This window comes from Mytilus galloprovincialis, chromosome 1 (assembly GCF_965363235.1).
Source record: "Mytilus galloprovincialis chromosome 1, xbMytGall1.hap1.1, whole genome shotgun sequence".
Classification (NCBI taxonomy): Eukaryota; Metazoa; Mollusca; class Bivalvia; order Mytilida; family Mytilidae; genus Mytilus; species Mytilus galloprovincialis.
In genome coordinates, this window is record NC_134838.1 from 103,014,187 (window position 1) to 103,039,201 (window position 25,015).

The 25,015-nt window shown below is 31.1% G+C and overlaps 1 protein-coding gene across 3 annotated transcripts in view; it reads left to right on the plus strand.

Annotated features, from left to right (window-relative positions):
- Positions 1-25,015, plus strand: part of LOC143047995 (uncharacterized) — a 109,035-nt gene that overhangs the window by 65,222 nt on the left and 18,798 nt on the right. For 2 of the 3 annotated variants that reach the window (XM_076221403.1, XM_076221412.1), the window contains exons 14-19: positions 6,779-6,916; positions 12,669-12,809; positions 16,076-16,216; positions 17,757-17,865; positions 21,095-21,171; positions 24,397-24,704. In XM_076221403.1, the coding sequence (XP_076077518.1) occupies positions 6,779-6,916; positions 12,669-12,809; positions 16,076-16,216; positions 17,757-17,865; positions 21,095-21,171; positions 24,397-24,704 (914 nt within the window). The remainder of the gene's footprint in view (positions 1-6,778; positions 6,917-12,668; positions 12,810-16,075; positions 16,217-17,756; positions 17,866-21,094; positions 21,172-24,396; positions 24,705-25,015) is intronic. The other variant, XM_076221420.1, reaches the window with a different exon arrangement.

The window sequence follows — 25,015 nt, forward strand, 5'->3', positions numbered from 1 at the left end:
TTCAGTGCTGCAAAACAGATATTATAAGGTACATAATGGTTTGGCTTTCTTGTCTGCTTCAGACACGAGGAGGACTGTGTAAATACCACAGCTCCTTGAGTACCGCCCCTTGGTGTCTGTTGCAGTAGGGAAACCTACACTATTCTCAATACCTGTTTACTGCAGTATATGTTATTTGCTGTGAATAAACATAAACTTTTTTCATTTGTGTTTGTTTTTCTGCATCAGATACGAGGAGGATTGTTAGAGCTTTTAAGATCACAATCCTAGAGCATCGTCCCTTGGTGTCTATTGCAGCTAAACAATCATTTTTTTTTATATTTTATATTTATACATTTTCAGCAAAATATAATAAAATCAAGTGAGAAAAAAAAGTAAATAAATAAATGGGGTTTGCCACATCTCTGGAGTAGCAACTCTCAAATACTTTTTTATTTAACAAATAATACCTGTATGACTATTTCAATAGTTTATTTTACAATGTTATATGTAAAATACTGTATGTTGTATCAATCATATATGTTATGTGTATATGACCCCTGGGGACCTAATTTGGAAAATAAAATTTATCTTATCTTATCTTATCTTATCTGTATCAAATCTAAACATTTTTGTTCACATGTTTACACAAAGCAGATCTAGTGTTAACTATCGAACTGTTTAATGCTGATTCTGAATTATTTCAGCAATTTCAGATCGGTTGCTAGGGCTTTTTTTATGTTGCTATAGTCTTTCAGACATTTAAATTAAAGCTAATATATGTTTTTATCATTTTCAAACAAATTAAAAGTTTTATTGTCTGTTAAATTACATTAATATAAAAAAAAATTAGCAAAAATCTTGATAATGAAAAAGTATTGTGTTTTGTCATTTTAATGAATTTTACCAATTTTTGTTGCCATGGTTACAAAAAAATACAAATAAAACCCAGATGTTTTTTTTCTATGTTTTTGATAATTCAATATATGAACTTTAAGATGTAATCATAGTTTATAATGAACTTGTCTGCCCAATGTCTATTTTTCTTGATTTAAAATAAAATATGATATTTAAGCTATTTTCAGAAAATGTCAAAATACAGATTTTTGCACCTTTTTAAATACCATTTTAGCCTTATATCAAAATTTTTTTTCACAACCTCAACATCAAAATATAAACTTCAAATAATGCTAAATTTGTTCTTGAAAGTGTCATTATCATAAAATTGATGCAACCAAAAAGTAGTCATTTTGCAATTTTCATGTCTGATAATAATGTCTCATAAATTTCTCAAAAAAATGGCTGCATGTTTCCATAGCAACCGTTCAACAAAATTAAAAAAATTAGCTTGCAAACTTTATTTCAATCTAAGCTGCCTATCATATAAAAGAATAAAGCAGTTCTAAGACATACATTAATCACCCCCTGCCTGGATATAACAAATAGCTGTACTTAATCGTCGTTGTTATCTGTATAAGAACGTTATATTGTGGACCACTCTCTAGCTAAGGGGTAAATATGAAGTTCACATACATACGGATTCAATGAGGTCGAATAATTCACTTGTAAGTGAAGAAGTCATTATCAATGTTATATAGGTAATTTTACAAAACTGAACCATACTGGCTGCTAAAAACAAATTATTTCCTCACTATTTTACTTTCATTTATGGTTGAACAAACAAACAAAATCATATTTTATAGATGTTTAATACATCTCGTAGCTGGTACCCCTATAACAGTTTTTATAAAAAAAGAGCTTTGACTCATCTTTCTTGCTGGTATTGTACAATGAATATACCTTTTTGTCGGTACTAACTTATAACGGTACTTTCAATGAGGATTAACTGCACCATTGTACCCTGTAAATTTCCATTACATACACAGGACGATAACTCACAAATACACAAACAATCAATCTGAGAATCTCATTTCAATATTTTTTTTGCAAATCACTACCAATAAATCTTTTATATTTAACCAATTAACTTTTTCAATAAATTCTTTCACAAATAGTGTGCATGCTGTTTGTATTCCTTTTTGAAAAATGAAGTTGTTCAATTTCTAGAATTAAATAAAAAGAAAGTTAACGATAAATTAAGCCATGTGGACACAATATTCAAGCTTGATACTGTCTGCTTTGGATTGTGATCAAATTTTTGACATTAAATTGGTTTCTGACACAAAATGAATGTGGACAAAGATCTTATTGCAATACTGGTCAATCGGTAATTTCTTTACCCCCCTATTTTTGGATTAATTACCCGCAAACTCAATAGCTTTCCCTTTAAGGTATGGGAGCTATTATTACAATTTTAAAAAGATTCATTCACTGAAATACAAGTTATTGTCTGAAAACTAGAAAAAAATGCTTATTTTTGGCCTCTGTTTGCCCCTTTTTCCTGCATGTAGGTCCGATTACAACGTTATCGTCCTTTGATTTTCGTTGTCCACAACTATAGTCCCTAGTATGGACAGTGTGTGGCTTGCCAATTTTTTTTATACCCCTTTCAATTTTTTTTTCTTCATGTTTTATGCCCCAAAAAGCAAGTAAAGGGATGAAATCACACTGTAAAAAAGTTTGGGTCATGAATTTAAAAGTCAAGTAGTGATTTGGTCCAGCTAAAAAAGGTTAAAAATTAGCATTTCGGAAGCTGTCAAATTTAAAGATTTCAAGACCCGCTTAACATAAAATAGTCCATATTTTGAGATAGAGCTGATGAAGTTTTCTATAATTTTGACATAATTTGTCCCAAAAGTAGTACAACACACTGTAAAAATATCATTCAGAAAGCGCAGATGTTTTTTTTTTAAATTTTCATTTATTGTGTAAAGGAAATGCACTACGAAATAACTCTGAATTAAATTCAAACTAAGCCTTCCCTTTGTGATATGGAGCATTGTGGTACAATTTCAGGGAGTTCCATACACTAAATTGTCCGGAAACTACAAACATGTTTATGTGGTCACTTTTTGGCCCCAACTCCTATACTGTTAGTACCATAAACCCCAAAATCAATCCCAATCTTCCTTTTGTGGAATTGAACGTTTTTGTAAAATATCATAGAGATCATTAAACTTGAATTATTGTCCGGAAACCAAACGTGTTTTCGAACATCATACCATTATACGAACCCCAAAAATATTTTCGGTCGTAAAAAAACGAATATCACAATTTGGACTCAAACCTGTGCACATTGTCTTCTATAATCAGCAAAATTTTTTATCATGGCAATAGCTTTTATCTTTACTATCCCGTCCATGCATTATAACAGATTACCACGATTTCTAGTATACATATTATATAACTTATCCTTTAAGTGCAGTTTATTAAAACTTTTTTCCATAAAATATATGCACCCGAATTGTAAAGGAAAGTAAAGTTATGGAGTAATACTGTTTAGATTGTTTTAGCTTGATTCCCTGTCGTCCTTTTTTCCCTTGCAATATAAATGATTTTTGTCTAGTGTATGTTTTTCTGATTGACTTTATTCAAGTTTTTCAACAACAAAACATTATAAGCAAATTGTTTCATTACATAATTTGTTTTATAAGAATAAATCTATTTTAATAAATAGATATTTAAAAAAAAAAAACATGTTCACAAATTACCATGATTGTAAATCGAATGTGGATTGAATCATGTTTCGTCTTGAAATTCTGTAAGAGGCATGAATGTTTACGCAAAGAGGATCGAAAGATACTGGATGGACAGTCAAACTCATAGATTGACAATACACTGAAAACGCCATGGCTAAAAAATAAAAAGACAAACAGACAAATAATAGTACAGAAGACACAACACAGAAAAACTATAGACTTAGCAACACAAACCCTACCAAAAACTTCTCCGGATGTGCCGAATTCCGATTCATAATCATTTAAAGGAACTTTCAGCACATAATACTCAAATTTCATGTTATTGGGTATAATATTAGTTCATGTATAAAAACACATTAGCTCTACTCTTCTAATTAATATTTTTCATATCTTGTGTATCAATGAAGATAATAAGATAATTATTTGAACTCGTTGGTATACAGCATAATTTAGGACAGAACTAAAATTTTGACAACGATAGCTAGAATAAAAGACATCGAATCACTAAATAACCATAATGCTGATGGAATATTTCTAAATATAGAAAAATTATCCATTGTATCTCCTTTATGTATTATTAATCCAAACACTGAATATTGAAAGCCTATTGTATTCTTCCTTCAGATATATTTTAGAAATAGATGCATTTTTACAATTTATGAAAATCAAATTGAAGGAAAATGACAGAATAAATGATACTTCACGTTCATCAACAGTGCCATCGTCTAATGACGCCTTTGATTCTGCTTGAGGAATGAATATAAAAATATCAACGCGGATAAATTACAACTCTTACAAATATTACTTGAGTTTTTATACGCCCGTCAAAATTTTGACAGGACGTATTATGGTATACAAATGTCCGGTGTCCGTCCGTCTGTCCGTCCGTCTGTCCGTCCGTCCGTCTGTCTGTCTGTCTGTCCGTCTGTCTGTCCGTCTGTCTGTCCGGCGTAAACATTCGCACCGTAACTTGAGAACGACTTATCCAAATTTCATGAAACTTAACATAGTTGTTTCTTATGATGGTCAAATGATCTGTATACCTTTTGGTGAAAATAAGATTAAAACTCTGTGAGTTACGGCACTTTGTAACTAAAACAGGGGTGTGTTATTTTCACATGTCGCACCGTATCTCAAAAACTACTCTTGATTATGGCTTAAAACTTTAAACACTTCTTAGATATATTAATCTTAATATCTGTATACTTTTTGGTGGTGATTCAAAATTTTATTTTTGAGTTATTGAGTATTTTGTAAAAAATGGGGAGAGGTTTTTTTACATGTCGCACCATATCTCAAAAACGATTTTTGATTATTGCTTAAAACTTTACACATGCCTTTGTTATATTAATCTGAAGATCTGTATACTTTTTGGTGAGGATTCAAAATTTCATTTTTGAGTTATTGAGTATTTTGTAAAAAAGGGGGAGGTTTTTTTTACATGTTGTGCCGTATTTCAAAAACAATTTATGATTATTGCTTAAAACTTTAAACACTTCTTAGTTATATTAATCTTAATATCTGTATACTTTTTGGTGATGATTCAAAATTTTATTTTTGAGTTATTGAGTATTTTGTAAAAAAGGGGGAGTTTTGTTTTACATGTCGCACCATATCTCAAAAACGATTTATGATTATTGCTTAAAACTTTACACATGTCTTTGTTATATTAATCTGAAGATCTGTATACTTTTTGGTGATGATTCAAAATTTCAATTTTGAGTTATTGAGTATTTTGTAAAAAAGGGGGAGAGTTTTTTTACATGTCGCGCCGTATCTCAAAAATAATTTATGATTATTGCTTAAAACTTTAAACACTTTTTAGTTATATTAATCTTAATATCTGTATACCTTTTGGTGATGATTCAAAATTTTATTTTTGAGTTATTGAGTATTTTGTAAAAAATGGGGAGAGGTTTTTTTACATGTCGCACCATATCTCAAAAACGATTTTTGATTATTGCTTAAAACTTTACACATGCCTTTGTTATATTAATCTGAAGATCTGTATACTTTTTGGTGAGGATTCAAAATTTCATTTTTGAGTTATTGAGTATTTTGTAAAAAAGGGGGAGGTTTTTTTTACATGTTGTGCCGTATCTCAAAAACAATTTATGATTATTGCTTAAAACTTTAAACACTTCTTAGATATATTAATCTTAATATCTGTATACTTTTTGGTGGTGATTCAAAATTTTATTTTTGAGTTATTGAGTATTTTGTAAAAAATGGGGAGAGGTTTTTTTACATGTCGCACCATATCTCAAAAACGATTTTTGATTATTGCTTAAAACTTTACACATGCCTTTGTTATATTAATCTGAAGATCTGTATACTTTTTGGTGATGATTCAAAATTTCATTTTTGAGTTATTGAGTATTTTGTAAAAAAGGGGGAGGTTTTTTTCACATGTTGTGCCGTATCTCAAAAACAATTTATGATTATTGCTTAAAACTTTAAACACTTCTTAGTTATATTAATCTTAATATCTGTATACTTTTTGGTGATGATTCAAAATTTTATTTTTGAGTTATTGAGTATTTTGTAAAAAAGGGGGAGTTTTTTTTTACATGTCGCACCATATCTCAAAAACGATTTATGATTATTGCTTAAAACTTTACACATGTCTTTGTTATATTAATCTGAAGATCTGTATACTTTTTGGTGATGATTCAAAATTTCAATTTTGAGTTATTGAGTATTTTGTAAAAAAGGGGGAGAGTTTTTTTACATGTCGCGCCGTATCTCAAAAATAATTTATGATTATTGCTTAAAACTTTACACACTTCTTTGTTATATTAATCTAAAGATCTGTATACTTTTTGGTTTTGATTCAAAATTTTATTTTAGTGATATTTAGTTTTTTGTAAAAAAAAAAAAAACAGGGTTGGGGGTTTCACATGTCCCGCCGTGTCTCAAAAACAATATATGGGTATTGCTTAAAACTTTCTCAGAAACTATTTATGATTATTGCATAAAACTTCCACACAAGACGTCGGGCGTATCATGCGCTCATGGCGCAGCTGTTTATTTTTAATATATCTAAGATCCTTACTGGTACGTCTGGTCTTAGAATATTCATTGAACTGGCAATCTTGTGTGTACTTTTTCCTGAAAACAGAAGTTCATTTTATGTCTGGTATCAACTACTTGTAACTATTTTTGACATTATGATACGAGGTTTTAAAAATATATTGCAGCATGTGCAATACATTCTTATGGAGAAAATTGTGCTCACCAATGCGGAAACTGTATACAATCTACTTGTGACAGAATTAATGGTAACTGTGCAGATAATGAATGTTCTGCTGGATGGAGAGGACAGAGATGTGACACAGGTATGCTTTTACTTTACAGAAATTTGAAATTTTTAAGTCTAAATTTTAACAATCACATCTACCAATCTTTAATCGTTTTTCTTAACTTTTCGTGTTTCATTAGGAAAGCCAGAAGGGATAAAATATAAGTATTTCAATTTTTAAACTGAACAATATCATGAATATGGTTATGTCAATTATGTGTCGATTATTGATACTCTGCGACTATGTATTTCGAATTGTAGCTCTGATGTTCCATACTTGCATCATGATATGTTGAATTTGATGAATCCACCATCATTATCGTATAATTTAGCTAGTGAAAAAAGAATGTCAAGGTTTGATCTTTTCTGCAAACATACATCAAGAAATTAAGATAATCGCGAAAAGAAATTGACACAAAGTTGGTTATATGTGACTTAACACGACAACAGTATCCGCTAAAATTAGTTTGAATATAGTATATACTTCACACTATTATATAATTGGTGTCTTGCATTTCTGTTGGACACTGTGTTCGACAGGATTCGAAATATTTTAATTTATTTACAATTCTCGCACAGCTATAATTTAGGGTCCTTCTATATTTGACATATATGTTTATGTTTATTGGGTAAATATGGTATCATGGCGGCGCTTATTGCTTTGAGAGTTAGAAAAAGACGGGGGATAGATCTAAAGAAATGTTTCCAAATTATGCCAAACACGGGATATGGAATGGGTGTTCTCATTGGTAGAGAAGTTTTTGAATTAAGGATTTCGAATTTTTCTATAAAAGAGATTATAACAAGGATCTTATGTCAAGGACAATCCTGTTGGACTCTACCCTGATGCACCACAGAATTGAATACCTGTCTTTTTACTACTTTCCCACACCCAAGAAAAAAAAAAGCATATCAACATACACCACTAATGCCAAATGCTGTAGACAGGAAACCAAAAAAAATAATACGTCAACTCCTGCATACCTCTTACTATACGGTAGTGTACATAAACACGTGTACATGAAGCTGTTTCACCCCTACTGAATTTCACCGAAATGTATAAAAACATTTTTTAAAAGGAGTATATATGAAAGAATCAACCGGCATAATGAACATTTTGCACTTGACTTTATATTTCAGCATCAATTTTGTTATAAACGATTTTGTGAAGTTTGAAGAAGCGAAGTTAGTGTTTTAAATTTTTAGTTTGATCATCGGGTTCAATCAAAACATCAAAAACTTATAAAAACTTGAGATTTGGGGTTTAATTTGTTATATAAAATCTTTCTATAGATGTAAGAAGATGTGGTGTGAGTGCAATGAGACAACTCTCCATCCAAGTCACAATTTATAAAAGTAAACCCTTATAGGTCTGCTAATAGAAAATAAAATCTCCAGATTTAATTCCATCGACTTAAAAATAGCGATAGGTAGTTCAAAACTAAAACTTAAAAATAGCGATAGGTAGTTCAAAACTAAAGTATACTCGATACATTTTTTTTTCATGATCACATCTTCTTTTTTTATATTTACATCAATTTTGGATAAGTTCATGGTTTGTTATAAAGTAACAATATATTTATTGTATATTTGATGTAACAACTTATTAAGTTTAAAGGTATTCCGTTAGTAATCGTCAAGGTAAAATTAAGAATTGAAATTAGGAATATATTAAACAGACAACAAACCGACCAAAGGATAGTATAACGTAACGCTAACTTTCGGATTTTAACGTGCAAGTGCATCAGCTGCAGGACAAGATTCAATCAGACCTTAATTCAGTCTCATGTTTTGCCCTACATCATTCTAGTTACAATTTATCCGTTAATGTACCTTAAGCCTCGGTCACACCTTACCGGATAGCACGAACGGACGCCTAACGGATGAAAATAAAAGTTGTCCTTTGACAAAATTGTTATCCGTTGGGAGTCCGTTGATGTACTGACCGAATAAAACGGACGTGTAACGGATGCAAGTTGCAATAGTCATTATAGTAACATTCTGTTCCCAACACATTGTAATGTGTTTATGGGATCATATTGGTCAAGCTATAAATTGGCAAAATGCCTAATACTCTAAATTTAATAAACAAAAACCATCAATAGAAAAGACATTTTGGTGATTCTTGTTTATAACTGGAGATGAAATATACCTTTTGTTTCAAAATTAGTATGCAGAAGATGGTCTTTCAAATTTACAACTTTAGAAATAAACCTTTTTCTTTGAAAGAATTTCAGAAAAGTTCATGTATTTTTAACAAATCGTTTAGTTTAATATATCAATAGTGATATGATATTATTTCTTATTTTGATTTTCTTCTTATAAAGTGCATCAGTACAAATAGTAAATTAAACAAACATTCCGAATGATATTGAATCATATAAACCCTAATTAAGTAATATCTTGGGTCATAGTAGAAACTCAATACGGACGCATGAAATTTATAAAGCGTGTTGTTTTCATTTTTTGTTCTAAACTCTTCGATTAAGACATCTTAAACTTAACTAGGAGATCTTTGAATCCTGATTTATAATGGCATTTAATAAGTTTAAACAGAATTCTAATTTCTTCTAGTAGATTTGGAATTTCTGATTTCTACTTAAAAGATTCTGGCCCCTACTGAATTCAAATTTAAAGTGCAATATGTACGTGTATCTATGATAATTGTGTGGTTTTTAGGGGATTAAAAGGATAAAATTAAACAGGAGATTCTCGTAGAACTATCTTCTATGCTCCTGCGTATACATACATACGAAGTACATACAGGCTAATACTATATTTTTTGTGTTTTTATATTGTACTTTATTGTTTTCCAAGGTTATTTTCTCTTTGGGGAGGTTCTGTAAGGGATTCAATTAGTTTTGATTTAAGTAAAAATAGAGAAAGACAAGAATAAAAAAAAATTACAGTAGCACAATAATACAATAACGGGATGTATAAGTACTGAGCCACGTTATATGTATCAAAGAAACACAAAAAGGGAATAAAGACATAGCACATTAGTAAAAATGAAAGAAAAGATTACAAAAATGATCATGGAACAATAACAATGATTGGATGTATAAGTACATAGCCATGTTATATGTATCAAAGAAACACAAACTAGAGGCTCTAAAGAGCCTGTGTTGCTCACCTTGGTCTTTGTGCATATTAAACAAAGGACACTTGACAAAATTGTGTTTTAGTGTTGGTGATGTGTTTTTAGATCTTACTTTACTGGACATTCTTGCTGCTTACAATTATCTCTATCTATAATTAATTTGGCCCAGAAGTGACAGTTGGAAATAATTTGTACTGTTTACAGTTTATCTCTATCTATAATAATATTTAAGATAAAAACCAAAGCTATAAAATTACCTTAAAATTATCAATTCAGGGGCAGCAAACCAACAAAAAGTTGTCCGATTGGTCTGAAAATGTCAGGGCAGATAGATCTTGACCAAATGAACAATTGCAGCCACATCAGATTTGCTCTCAATGCTTTTGTTTCAGAGATATGAACCAAAAACTGCATTTTACCCTATGTACTATTTTTAGCCATGTTGGCCATCTTGGTTCATGGGCGGGATCATCGGACACATTTTTAAAACTAGATACCTTAATGATGATTGTAGCCAAGTTTGATTAAATTTGACCCAGTAATTTCAGAGTCAGAAGATTTTTTAAAAAGATTACTAAAATTTTAGAACTAGAAGCTCTAAAGAGCCTTTGTCGTTCACCTGTATGTCAGATGCTTTGGAAATCATGTTAAATAAGGTTCAAATCATAATTTGTAGTATAAGATATCATTAGATACTATAATAATATCTAAGATAATAGCAAAAAACTGCAAAGTTTCCATAAAATTACTAACTCAGGGGCAGCAACCCAACAACTGGTTGTGGGATTTGTCTGAAATTTAAGGGCAGATATATATAAATCTGATACCTTTTTCAAACAAGATACTCTTGTGATGATTGTTGACAAGTTTGGTTACATTTTGTCTTAGTAGTTTCGGAGGAAAAGATCTTTGTAAAAGATTACAAAAATTGTTAAAAATTGTTAAAAAATTGACTTAAAAGGGCAATAACTCCTTAAGTGGTCAATTGACCATTTTGATCATAATGACTTATTTGTAGATCTTACTTTGCTGAACATTATTGCTGTTCACTGTTTACCTCTATCTTTAATAATATTCAAGATAATAACCAACAAAAATTTCCTTAAAATTACCAATTTAGGGGTAGCAACCTAACAAATGGTTCTCCGATTTATCTGAAAATTTAAGAGCAGATAAATCTTGATCTGATAAACAAGATTATCCCACGTCAGATTTGCTCTAAATGCTTTGGTTTCAGAGATATAAGCCAAAATCTACATTTTACCACATTGTTCTATTTTTAGCCTTGGTAGCCATCTTGGTTGGTTGGCAGGGTCACCGGACACATTTTTAAACTAGATACCCCAAGGATGATTGTGGCCAAGTTTGATTTAATTTGACCCAGTAGTTTCAGAGGAGAAGATTTTTGTAGAAGTTATCGACGACGGACGACGACGACGACGGACGACGACGACGACGGACGACGACGACGACGGGCGCCTCACGCCGGACGCAAAGTAATGAGAAAAGCTTACTTGGCCCTACGGGCCAGGTAAGCTAAAAAGGGAATATAGACATAGAACATAAGTAAAAATGAAAGACAAGATTACAAAAATGATCATAGAACAATAACAATGACGAGATGTATAAGTACAGAGCCGCGTCATATGTGTCAAACAAACACAAAAGCCATATAGACATATCACATTAGCAAAAATGAAAGACAAGAATACCACAAGTATCATAGAACAATAACACAATGACAGGCTGTAAAAGTACAGAGCCACGTCAAATGGATATCCTCAAAAACAGAATAAACAGTAAAAGTAATATACACAAAAACAAATAAAAGAATACTATTGCACGTTATTAAGATGATAAACAACGTCAGTACCAAGAATTTATACTTCAAGACAATCGTGTATTATTTGTGAAATTGATACGGAATATTTATCTTCCGATAAAATTTGAAAAAAGAAGAACGAAACGTTCTTTGACATACCCCTGGTTCATCAACTTTCAACCAAATCACTGGTAATGTTTTACTAAGATTGAGAAGAAGCTGCAAGCTCTTGAACACCGAATATGTTGTAAAATGTGTATCCTATATGTGAAGTTGGTATATTGATACTAAGTTTGGGGGAAATTGATAATTTCAAAATCAAAATCGCATCTTTTGTCATAGTTTCTGGTACTGAGATGACTATGTATGTCAAATTCGAGGAATAAGTCTAAAAATAATGAGCCGTGTCGGTTGTTTCTTTAATTTCTAGTTCTGGGAGATATATTAATGGAACCCAATCAGAAAGGTTTAGATTGTATTTTTGCATAGAAAGGGCCGGTTGGTTAGTATATAATACAACACTGTTTTTGTATAGTCAAAATATTATCTTTTGCAGGTTTAAAGGAACCATGATGATTTTTGAATCTAATGGTCAATTTTAAGTTGTTCATGTATTATATTTGTTTATCTCTTCTTATTTCGTATGAACATGGTTTTGTCTGTCAATCTTTAATATATAAGTATTGATTGCTCCTTAGCACCTTTTAATATAACAGGGAATAATAACTAAACTTTAAATCTAGTCTGCATGTATTACACAATAACATTAAATATGCAATTTACTTGTGGCTTCAATATCTAGCAATTAAAATGTTTGTATTGTCTATTCTTCATGCCTTGAAGTTTATGTTACTTTGTACTTAATAGAATGCGACAGAGGAACCTATGGGATAAACTGTTCTAAGTATTGTAACAATTGTGTGAATGAATCTTGTGATCACCTGAATGGAATTTGTCAAATTTCTGGGTCATGTAAAGCGGGATATTACGGGCCACAATGTAGCGAAGGTATGAATAAATATAATTATGTCTAGTATGTCTAGTACTTTAAACATTATGTTACAAATGCACATGTATGAAGATTAAACATTGTTTCTAATAAATTTAACAACTGTAATTACGTTATAAAAATACAGTTATAAAGCAAATATAGTGAAGATATACAAGCAAAATGTAAAGAAGCCTGTCTTTCTTGAGTTGAATGGCGTATACACATGTTGTTTTTAATACACTTCGATCATCCAGTAGTGGAACCCATGAGAAAGTTTGTTTGACAATGCGGGATGTACAAATATACAGACATATCAATTCTTATTGGGAACGAACTGTCGATGTAGAGCCACGGGAATGTGTTATTCTCTGTGTACGTAAAAACATTGCACCAAGTTTAGTTATTATGGTAAAATAATTATTGGTACTGTGAAAAAAGGTAAAATACAAGTTCGCCTGAAGCGGTCAACTGCTTTTTTCGGCAGCTTAGGTTTAATATAACTATTATAATTCGTAAATTGCAGTTTTATTTGGCTAGATTGTTTTGATTATTATGGCATGTTTACAAAGAAACGCCTAACGTTTACAATAGGGTAATGTGTCCTATTGTTTAGTAATATAATAGTTGAATACAAATGTAAAAAGTCACCATTTACAAAAATTCAACATTTCATTAATAAACCATCCTTCATTAGCAGTAAAATAAGTTACACTAGCTCAAAAGATACGCACTTTGATCCAATAACATGTAAACATATCCTTTTTTAAATAAAGATGCACGTTTGGGCTAAATGGTGTAACATTTTTGCTACACATATGTTACGCTTAGGTCATTAGCAAGTCGAAATTTGTGCGAAATTTTAAAGTACTTTACAAACACAATATCTTGATTGCAATTATATGTTAAAACCATAATTGTAATGAATGACATTACATAAATTATTCCTAATTATTTAATGTACCCATTACATTTGCCAGATGGTGACTGTTCCCTTCTCACTACGAGGTTGTGAAAGTGGCAAAGAAATCTTTATACCACTTAATATTGGTTGAACTGTGAAAATATAAAACAGCTATTGTAAGATATACAAATTCGTAAGGGTTCCGACGAACACAGTGTCTCGCCTTCTTTTGTTGTTAATCGCAGGCTCAACAAAAATGAGGTACACATTAATAAAAAAATCATCCTCTCCATACTATCTTTTGTTTGTAAGAAGATTCTGTTCAAGTTTGGTAAAAATCCAGAAATTTTTTTGAATCTAATAATGTTTTTAAAAACTTTAACTGTAGACTGTATGCTATGATAACTGGAACCGAAGAAAAAGTATGTCCATTTATAAGTAGAATACAGAAAAAAGGTACAAAATGTTCACAAAATTTTCTTCTAGATACTAGCTTTTGATCATAAACAAGCTTCGGTTCGAGTTTGGTACACATCCAGGACAGTTTCAAAAAGTTATTGAAATTAAAAAACTTCTACTACATAGTTAATATTTGTGGACTCCACCGACGACGACTACGACTACAACGACGACGATTTCGGAATGTAGGATCGCTATGTCTCGCGTTTTCGACAAAAGTCGGAGACTCGACAAAAATGAAATCTAATGGTTTATATCAAGGTTCTTGCCTATAAATAGAATCTAAAAGTCCTTAACAATTGTAATCTTGTGAAACTGAGGTACTTGCAGATCTTAAATGTAAACTTGTTTGATTTGTAACACTTAAATATCTTTTCTTTTCAAGCTATCATAGTATCCCAACTGAACACACATATTTCTATGTAGGTTGCATGTTTTAAAAATATAATAGCTCACCTTTATCTTCTATGAAACATTGATAAATTTTGAATGCAATTTACCTGTACAGGTTAAAAAACCAATAAGCACATATTCAAACTATTTAAATTGTTATTCTAAATGATACAATGGTCTTTTTATGACTCTTTTACACTTTTAAGTTCCCTTTATATTGTGATAATTAGTTTTTATAAAAAAAAACGTTAATCCGCAAAATAAAAATAAAAAAATTGTACCACGTGACGTGAATGTTTAAGAACATTTTTGAATTATTTATTTTTTAATCAATTTGCATAACAATAATTTTTAAAAGAAAAGTTTAAATGTTCTTTTCTAGAAAAAGTTCTATTTTTCAGAATAATTAGAATGAAATTTAAAACAGTGTGGCTGTGGCCATTGATTAACACCTTAAATTCATCCATTGACTGGGACAATTTAGGTGAACGTTTGTATGTAACGACCACTGTTCACGACTTACCTACGATAGACATTTGAACTATGGGGTCACCAAAGGTTCTCAACACCTTAATAAAGTAATTCGAAAAATTAATCAGAAATAACATGATGTTTTGATTTATATCAAATATATAAATCAAAACATAAAGGTTATTCCTGATTATTTTTTCGAATTATTCTATAATTAAAGGCGTTAAGAAACCTTTGGTAACCCCACAGTTTAAATGTCTATCGTAGGTACGTCGTGAACAGTGGTCGTTACAGAAAAACGTTCACGTAAATTGTCCTAGTCAATGGATGAATTTAATGTGTCAATCAATGGCCACAGCCACATTGTTTTAAATTTCATTCTATGACCATATTTCCTAAGTTATAATTAAATGTACGCGTAATGTAAAAACATTATATACACCATAAAGTCATAAAACACATATTGTGAAGTCTCTGCATTAGGGTTTACATCATTTTCAAGGGATCCCTTCAAATAAACTCATCAAAGATACCAGGATTAAAATTTTATATTTACGCCAAACGCGCGTTTCGTCTACAAAAGACTCATCAGCAACGCTCGAATCAAAAAATGTTTAAAAGGCCAAATAAAGTACGAAATTGAAGAGCATTGAGGACCGAAAATTCCTAAAAGTTTTGCCAAATACAATTAAGGTAATCTATTCCTGAGGTAGAAAAGCCTTAGGGTTTCCAAAATTCAAAGTTTTGTTTACAACACATTTTGGATCGTAGGTGGCGGCCAATGTGTTTCTAAAGCTATTAGGTATGAAAAATGCACAAAATCATCATATTTTGACAAAATGTCCAAAATGGGCATACTTTGGAGAATATTTTGTACTCTTATGAAAAGAACTGATGTATTTAGCATTTAAACTTTTAAAATAGACCCATTTAAGAACCAAATTGAGACCTTTTTGGTGTTTTATGATAAAGTTGATATTTTAGGCCATTTTGTGCTATAAGTGAACCATGTCCTTATTATACTCATTTAAGAATAGTCTGTGTTTTCAATCTTATTAGTATGTGTTTCTGGACGTTTTGGAACCAACTGCATAGACACATGTTCTGGGTGTTTGAACGAAGATTGTGAACCGTTTTCTGGTAACTGTACTCAAGATGGATGTCGTAATGGTTATACAGGATATAGATGCCATTTACGAGGTATGACATTGTTTAGAGCACTACCCACACGGGCATGTTTTGCTTTCTCTTTATTAGCAATTATTTTTAACAATATACGAACTTTATGGTGTACCAAATTTCAAAGTCAATATTTGATAATAGCCTGCAATAATATTGGTTGAACTGTGAAAGTATAAAACAGCTATTGTAAGATATACAAATTCGTAAGGGTTCCGACGAACACAGTGTCTCGCCTTCTTTTGTTGTTAATCGCAGGCTCAACAAAAATGAGGTACACATTAATAAAAAAAAAATAATCCTCTCCATACTATCTTTTGTTTGTAAGATTCTGTTCACTTTTGGTAAAAATCCAGAAATTTTTTTGAATCTATTAATGTTTTTAAAAACTTTAACTGTAGACTGTATGCTATGATAACTGGAACCGAAGAAAAAGTATGTCCGTTTATATTTTTGTTTTTATAGTAAATTTTTCTCTGTCGGCACTCTTTGAAATTGGCCCTTCTGTGAAAAAAAATCCCCGGCAAATTGGCCCTACCTCTTTGTAACAACAGGTTTTAATCAAACAATATCCGTGTAGTCATGCTTGTACCGAAAGTTCTTGCTACTTGGCTGGTGATAACAGTTCACCAGCAGAGATACCGACTCAGTGGTACACATTTTGCTACAATTAAATTCTCACCTTGGTCCTAAATATCGAATGGTAAAACTGTTTTATAAACAAACACTTTCTATAAGAAAATCACCTGTGGTCTGTTCAATTTTTCTATCGCAATTCTATAAGATATCGGCAAATTTGAGTTCCTCAATTTGGTCCATACATCCTTAGAATGTCACACACAAAAAATACACTAAAAAATGACTATTCACCTCAAAAAATTTACCGAAGTTATTCATTTACTGCTTGTTTTATTTAGATAAGTGCTATGTTAGTGTAAATCATATACTGTACAAGGTATTGGCTCTTTCGGCCACAAGAGGCCATAGTTTTATTCTTTATTTTAAGTCATATCTTTATCAAAAGCTATTTTGTTTTCTAATGTCCTATAAAATTCACGTAACGACAGTACGTTTTAAATGTCTATTGATTCCAGAAATTTTTAATTAGTTACGTTTATCTTTGAAAAGTTTCATTGACCTCTTAACTTTCTTTTTGTCAAACCTTGCAAGACAGCTTTTATACAGGACAGGTTAATATAATCTACGTCAAAGAGCCAAATGAGATGGTGTTAAGATTGAAAAATATGATTACCTTATTAAAATACTCATACAACCTAAAACATTTTAAACATTCGTTATGGATGAATATAGTAAGATCCAATTCTACAGTTTTCATTCCTGCTTTAAGAACTAGACTGGAATTTTTTCACCATAATAATAAAGTTTTTTTTTAAAGCACCAGATAATACAGACTCACAATTTGGGCGAAATTTATAGTTTTATCTAATGCCACTATAGCCCATCTACAGAGCATGTTTTGTACCACTTTATGCATTCAGTTTTATTTACTATTTTCTAATATATTCTACAATACCTTTTATTGTTCATATGTATTTTGAAGGCACGGCGTCATTAAACAACGGCGAATCTAAGTCAACAATCGTTGGAGGCATTATTGGAGCAATATTGGCTGTCATTGCAATATCATTAATTGGAATATTTATTTTCAGGTATCTTTTCATTTATCACACAGTTTATATAAAAATCTGAAGTCGAATTATTTATTGATAAATAACCCACACAGATATACTTTCATAAAAACCATTGATTTTTTCACGCGTTATACCACTATAACCTATGCTCAATAAAAAATATATTCTACATTGTGTCAAAGGAGAGAGAATATTCAAAAGTAAGAATCAATTGTACTCATATGCAGAAGAATTCATACATATTCTTCTCAAAGAAAAAAACAAAACCACTACGTTTCACGTTCAGATACATGGATGATTTTCTGTTGGTCAATTCCCGACTTAATAGTGTATTTGCATCCTATATTTCCCATTGACAGTGACATGTTTTGCAGTTGTATATCTTTATTTTACCGATTGTGTCCTGTTCTGGATTGTAACATTTTGTAAGAGTGTTGATTCGTGCGGCGTTTGATGCATGCATAGCAGAAAACACTTATCCTGGATATCGGTTACCTCTGTGCTCCTAATTTTTTGAATGGTCTATAAAGATAAGTCATGATTTTATTAAAATTTATTTAAAATTATGTGCTATATACCACTGTCCCAGGTTAGGTCGTTAATATTCAGTGGGTGTTGTTGATTGCTATTTAAAATGTTTGTTTTTCGTTTATTGTTTTGTCCTTAATTAGATAGTTGATTTTTTTCATTTGAAATATGTCTCATTTTCTCGTGACGTTTTTTTAAAGTTACCATATAATATTGTTTTATTAGTTGTGAAAGGCATTGACGGTGTACGTTAATTGCTTTTAAATTCCCGTTACTTGATTTATATTTGATAGGTGTCTCAATAACAATTACACTACATCTTCTTTAATTTCATAGTTTGAACGATTTTATATCCTTGGTAACTAAAAGTAAAAAAAAAACCTTTTACATCATGTGGTGGAAAGGCCTATTCAAACTATTCGAAATACTTCACATTGTCTGTCGAACGTCGTCTGTCCGCCACCATCTTTCCATTATTGAAGCTTTTCTTAATTTCTTTTTTTTAATCTTAAATCAGTAATTGAATTGAATTTATTTCATTTGCTTTATTAAACCAAGTTTAATCCAACATCTTCTACATAAGGAAAATGACTGTACCAAGCCAGTTTATGGCAGCTATTTTCCATTCGTTAAAAAGCGTAAACTCATAAATATGAGTTTAAGCTTTTCATTTTACGATTTGAGAAGAAACAGTCTCATTTATACACCAAAAGCATGCCGTATTTATAAATTTTCGCACTATTTTTAAAGTTATGGAAATATAGAAATAACTCGATGTGGTATGATTGCCACTAAGTCAACTATCCTCCAGAATTCGACTGAAGTGCATTTTAGCAATTGTAGATTACCCGAAATCGATAAATAGTTGATCAATAATCTAAAAAAATGTTGGTTTAATAAAGTATGCATACAATCTTTAGATTTCAAATGTTTGGCTTTAAATGTTTCTTATGAAGGTAAATCTAGAAAAGCGGTCCGAAACGCGCGAAAGTAATGCAGTGTTGCCCTTTTTGAAGCAGCTTCTTATGTTTTGAAATTATTATGAAGTGTCAATTCTTTGTTTATTTTTTGGTTGTGTACCTTTTATTGGGCTGCTCTTCTAACCACATTTGTTATATTCTCCGACGAAATCTAATTTTCTCTCTGAATTGATCTTAATATGTTTTGAATGACAACATTGCTTAACTCATTATAAAGAATTTTTTAATCCAAGGTCATATATATGTTTTGGAGTTAAGTATGACGTCCATTTTCACTGAACTAGTACACATGTTCATGTATGGGCCCACTAATGAATGCTTCCGGGTGCGGGATTGTCTGCATTGAAGAACTATTGGTTGCCTTCGGCTGTTGTTTGCTCTTTGGTCGGTTATTTATCTCCTTGACATACTCCCCATTTCCATTCTCAATTTTATTCTATTACATACACCCAATATCATTTTTTTTAAGAGATTCATTTTGAATTGTAAATTACACGTGATAGCTACGTATATAGAGGTGAGGTTTTTGGAAATTCGATCGTTATTTTAGTGCATTGAGGTAAAACTGATTTTATGAATTCTAATTGATGTTTCAGTCAGGCAGTTTGGATAATAATTGATGTCTTCTACTGTTTGTTATGCGTTATACAAGCAAAACATGGTACGTCGTATTTTGTAAAAATCAAAAACGGATCGGAAAAAAATATTCCATTCAATTTGACAGTTGTAGGAAATTAAAATATAATACTGCATTTCAACGTATATTTAAACTATCAGTCATAAACACCTTTCTTTGGTGTTTCACTTTTTTTTTTATTTTGTATTTCTATAAAATATTTTTGAAGCTTAAGGTGACATGATTTCTAAGGTTGCTAACAGGAAAATAAGGTGTTACATTTTGATTGATTACCTTCCGGTGGTGGTTATTTTCTTTTCAATTATGAAATATTATGTTAACTTTAATTGTAGTATTGGACAGAACAATCTTGACCCATAACAAGTCTTCTTTGTTTGAAATATAGACAAATTCATCACAATCTTATGAAGAAAAATAACCCGCCAATTTAACGGAGAGTCATAGGGGAAAACAATTATGCTATTACTTTTTTGATATAAAAAAAGATAGTATCAAGTGTATTATAAGTTTGATGTTGAATTCGTTTATATACGGTTGTATCGATATGTCTGTCTTGGAAATTATGAAATCTTTAATAAACATTATATCTGAAATCAAAAGACCTAAAAATTCAAGTTTGTGTTATTTGTTTTCATGATTTTATAGATAACTTGATCTATACAAACCTTGTTTTACCGAACCTTTAGTTCGTCTTAAAACAGTACTATTTCAACAATATTGATCATCAACTTTTAACTCCCAATCGAAAGTCTTTTAATTATGATGCAAAGATTTGAACGATAACAGCAATCTTCCGTTTCTTTGTCGCAATGTTTATGCTTCGTCATCAAAGTTTTGAAATTATTTTTTTTGTAATCAAATGCTGTGCTATAAGTGATTTGGTATAAGTGAACTATTTTCAGAATGAATGACTGATAAACCAAATAAAAAAATGAAAGAAGATGGATAATCTCACAATTGACGAATTATACGCTAAGCGCGCAGCTTACAAGTACAGGTTGGGATATGTTTTGCTTGGTGCAGCACACATTTTATAAGATATTGTTATTTTTTCGCTTTTCTGAACTTGATTACATTGTTTGTATATTTATATTTACAATAGGAAAAGAACAAAGGGTCTTAGTACACCAAAAAGAGACACACACTTTCGAAATGATGTAAAAGAGTCGTGTAATCCAGGTATTTTTTCGTAATAAACTGTTCTATTATAACAAATCAGAAATACGAAATGTGTAATAAAAATAGTGGTTCAGAAAATATCAGAAATGCTTAAGTGGTAGAAGGATGAATATATTATGTTTGCTAAATATGACAGATATCAGTCAATCTTTAACAACATTTCAATAATGTTATAGTAAAAAAAATAAAACAATACTCCATAGCTATATACATGATACAAATTTACAGATCTACTATTGTTGGGATGTTATTTAGACGAATAATATATATCAGATGTGGTCGAGGGGTCTAGAGCGCTGGACCAGAAGCTCAGCGATTGTTGCTGTAGTCTATCATTCGTGTGAGTTTAAATCCTATTGCCAGCATAAAAATCTAATTCTAACACTGCTGGGTTTAATTTTCAGACTGGCCGGGATCGAACTCATGCTACTGAGATATCGTGGCACCAAATCGCCTTGCCATATGCCCGGCGCGTTAGACCACTCGACATACTAGGCACGCCTAAAATCGTCCAAAATTTTATGGAAATATTCTTTATAAAGCACAAAAATGTCAGTATTCTCCTCAGAAACTAACAAAACCTTTAAATAGACTTATTAAAAGGGGATATAGTTACGATACTGTTGTCAGGTCATTAAAGATTGCATATTTTGGATTTAACATTGATTCACTGATAGGGTCTTTGCATCGGAACTAACCACATTTATTTCTAAAAAAACAGTTGTTGGCATGACACGGGTTATGTTCTTCTCATATATTTTATGATAGTATGATACTAAACCCCTAACGGGAGGGATTGTACCTGATATTCATATGATGAAGACATAATCTTTCAATCAGTTTAATTGAGGTCTGGAGCTGGCATGTCAGTTAACTGCTAGTAGTCTGTTGTTATTTATGTATTATTGTCATTTTATTTATTTTCTTTTGTTACATCTTTTGACATCAGACTCGGACTTCTCTTGAACTGAATTTTAATGTGCGTATTGTTATTCTTTTACTTTTCTACATTGGCTAGAGGTATAGGGGGAGGGTTGAGATCTCATAAACATGTTTAACCCCGCCGCAATTTTGCGCCTGTCCCAAGTCAGGAGCCTCTGGCCTTTGTTAGTCTTGTATGATTTTAAATTTTAGTTTCTTGTGTATAATTCGGAGTTTAGTATGACGTCCATTATCACTGTACTATTATGCATATTTTAGGGGCCAGCTGAAGGACACCTACGGGTGCGGGAATTCTCGCTACATTGAAGACCCATTGGTTGCCTTCGGCTGTTGTTTGCTCTATGGTCGGGTGGTTGTCGCTTTGACATATTCACCATTTCCTTTCTCAATTTTATTTCGGTGGCTGGGTGATACATGTCCTCATCAGTTCGTTTCTAGCGTCGTCACACAGTACATGATATATATAGGGAAATACTGACCTCGGAGTTCTCTATTCATAGTTTTTTTTATAACATGCACATTTGTTTCGGCAAAAACAAATTTTCTTAAATGAGAAAGTTAAAGACTCTATAAAATTGAACCAAAGAGTCACGGTTGATATAAATTATTTCTCATAAAAAGTATACCATTTGGCTTAATCATCCCTGTGTCCGAAAAAAAACATGTGCTGTTGCAGCGTTTCTATCCAGACTATGCGTTTTGTTATTTTTTTGTGTATATATGTTATAGACATAGGTGGAGGTTTTTGCCCAGTAATTTTACCCAATAACAGGGGTAAATTCAGTAAAAAGTCTCCCATTGACTTTAATGCTAATCTATGTATGGAATAAAATCTATACCTGATTTACCTTTAGAAATTGGAAACTTTCATATAACATTCATGAAAGTACAAATGTAGCCCTATCTTTTGCACTAATAAAAACATAGGTTCATGCGGCATTTTTTTGGCATTCACATGGCCTTGTTTACAAACAATGTAGATTCGCACTGAATTCCTATACTGACCCCATTACTTTTCAACATTGTAGTAAAAAAATTACGTACATTCTGCATTTATTTTTTTATTTTTTTTCAACTCTAGTTTTGATCCATCTGCCAAAAAATATTTATTACAAACATTATCTACCAATCAGAAGAGCATATGACTTCAGTGTTATACAGAAAGCTCTCTCCTAAATGGGCGGTCCCTGATGACGTATATTTATTTACTGAATTTACCCCTACAAAGTCTATCTGGATAATGTGATGATCGTTGTTTTACTTCTAATAAGCTTTCTTTCGTTGGAACTTTTGTGTGTATAAATTTATTGCCACGTAACTGCTCTGTATATCATATCAAATGGGTTTTGTTAAACGCATTTCTATATTGAGAGAAATATATATTTTCGGTTGTGAAGTCAAAATTTATTGATATTAAAAAGAAACTTTTATCTACATGTATAAACCATTATCATTAAAATAAAAAAATACACTGTAACATGAATATAATAAACAGCGTTTTCAAAGCAAGTTAAATTTGGCTAGAATCATTTTCAATGTGAGTTTGACACGAATTTGACCTACCGAATTAGTCTATTTACCGGATTTGTAATACTAACATGAGCAACACGACGGGTGCAACATGTGGAGCAGGATCTACTTACCCTTCCGGAGCACATGAGATCACCCTCAGTTTTGGTGGGGTTCGTGTTGCTTAGTCTTTAGTGTTCTATGTTGTTTCCTGTTTACTATTATTTGTCTGATTGTCCTTTTCCTTTTGAGCCATGGCTTTTATAGCTTTCAACACTATAAATAGAGTTATCATTACATAAACATATGAAAATAAGAAGATATAGTGTGATTGTCAATGCGACAATTCTCTTCTAGGCCAAAAATGAGGTAGAAATTAACATAAACATATGCATTTAGCATAAAACAAAGTATTATCAAAAAGTACTGTTGTTGGTATTAATAAGAGGAAAAATTTATTAAATAAATATTGCATCAAAATAACCATCAAAATTTTCTGATAAAACAATTCTTATACAATTTAACCAAATATAGAATTTCATAATACAAGTAAGTTTCGTCAATGATATTCTTTTCTATTAATATCAATTTAATTATTTATGAATATCATTTTTTTTTAATTTTTATAATTATTATCTTTTCTATTGTGTTCTGATATAATATAAGCGATAACTCTAACAGTTATTTAATGGCAAAAATGCAAATAATTATTGTATGAGATGATGAGACAAAATAAAGAATTATAAAAAATAATTTTCAAGGTTTCATTTACAGGATATTCCAATGAAACAATTGAAAGTCCACAATATGCACATGTCGAAAATAAAATGTCTCCAAAAGGACTGAATGATTACCGAGAAGTTTCTGTAGAGTTAGAAAATATTTCATCGACAAACAATATGTATGCCAATGGCACATTACCTGTTAATCTTTATCGGAATACAGAGTTAAAAGATACTTCAAATGTATATTCAAATACAGAGGCAAACAACGCATTTTCAGAATACAATATAGCAGTTGGCAACTTACCAAGCATCGCTACTATCAAACGAAAAAATAATGCATTTAAAAGGGAATATTCTGTAAGTGGATGAGTATATTATAGATGTGTATGTGTGTGATGTATGTTTCAAAATTTATCCGGGCAATTATTATTGCTTACAAATTAAAAAAAGAAATTTATATAGACAATTCTGTATGTCAAAAAAATGTAAGAGGGGGATTGCAAACTCATAAGTCGACAAAAAACTAAAAACGCAGTGGAATAAAACAAAAAACGACAATAAGACATACTAGTCAGAAATACACTACATAGAAAACTCATGACTTAGAAACACGAAACTGCTCTACATGTGAATACCGGTGTTATTAAGAGCCTTATGCTATTAATTCA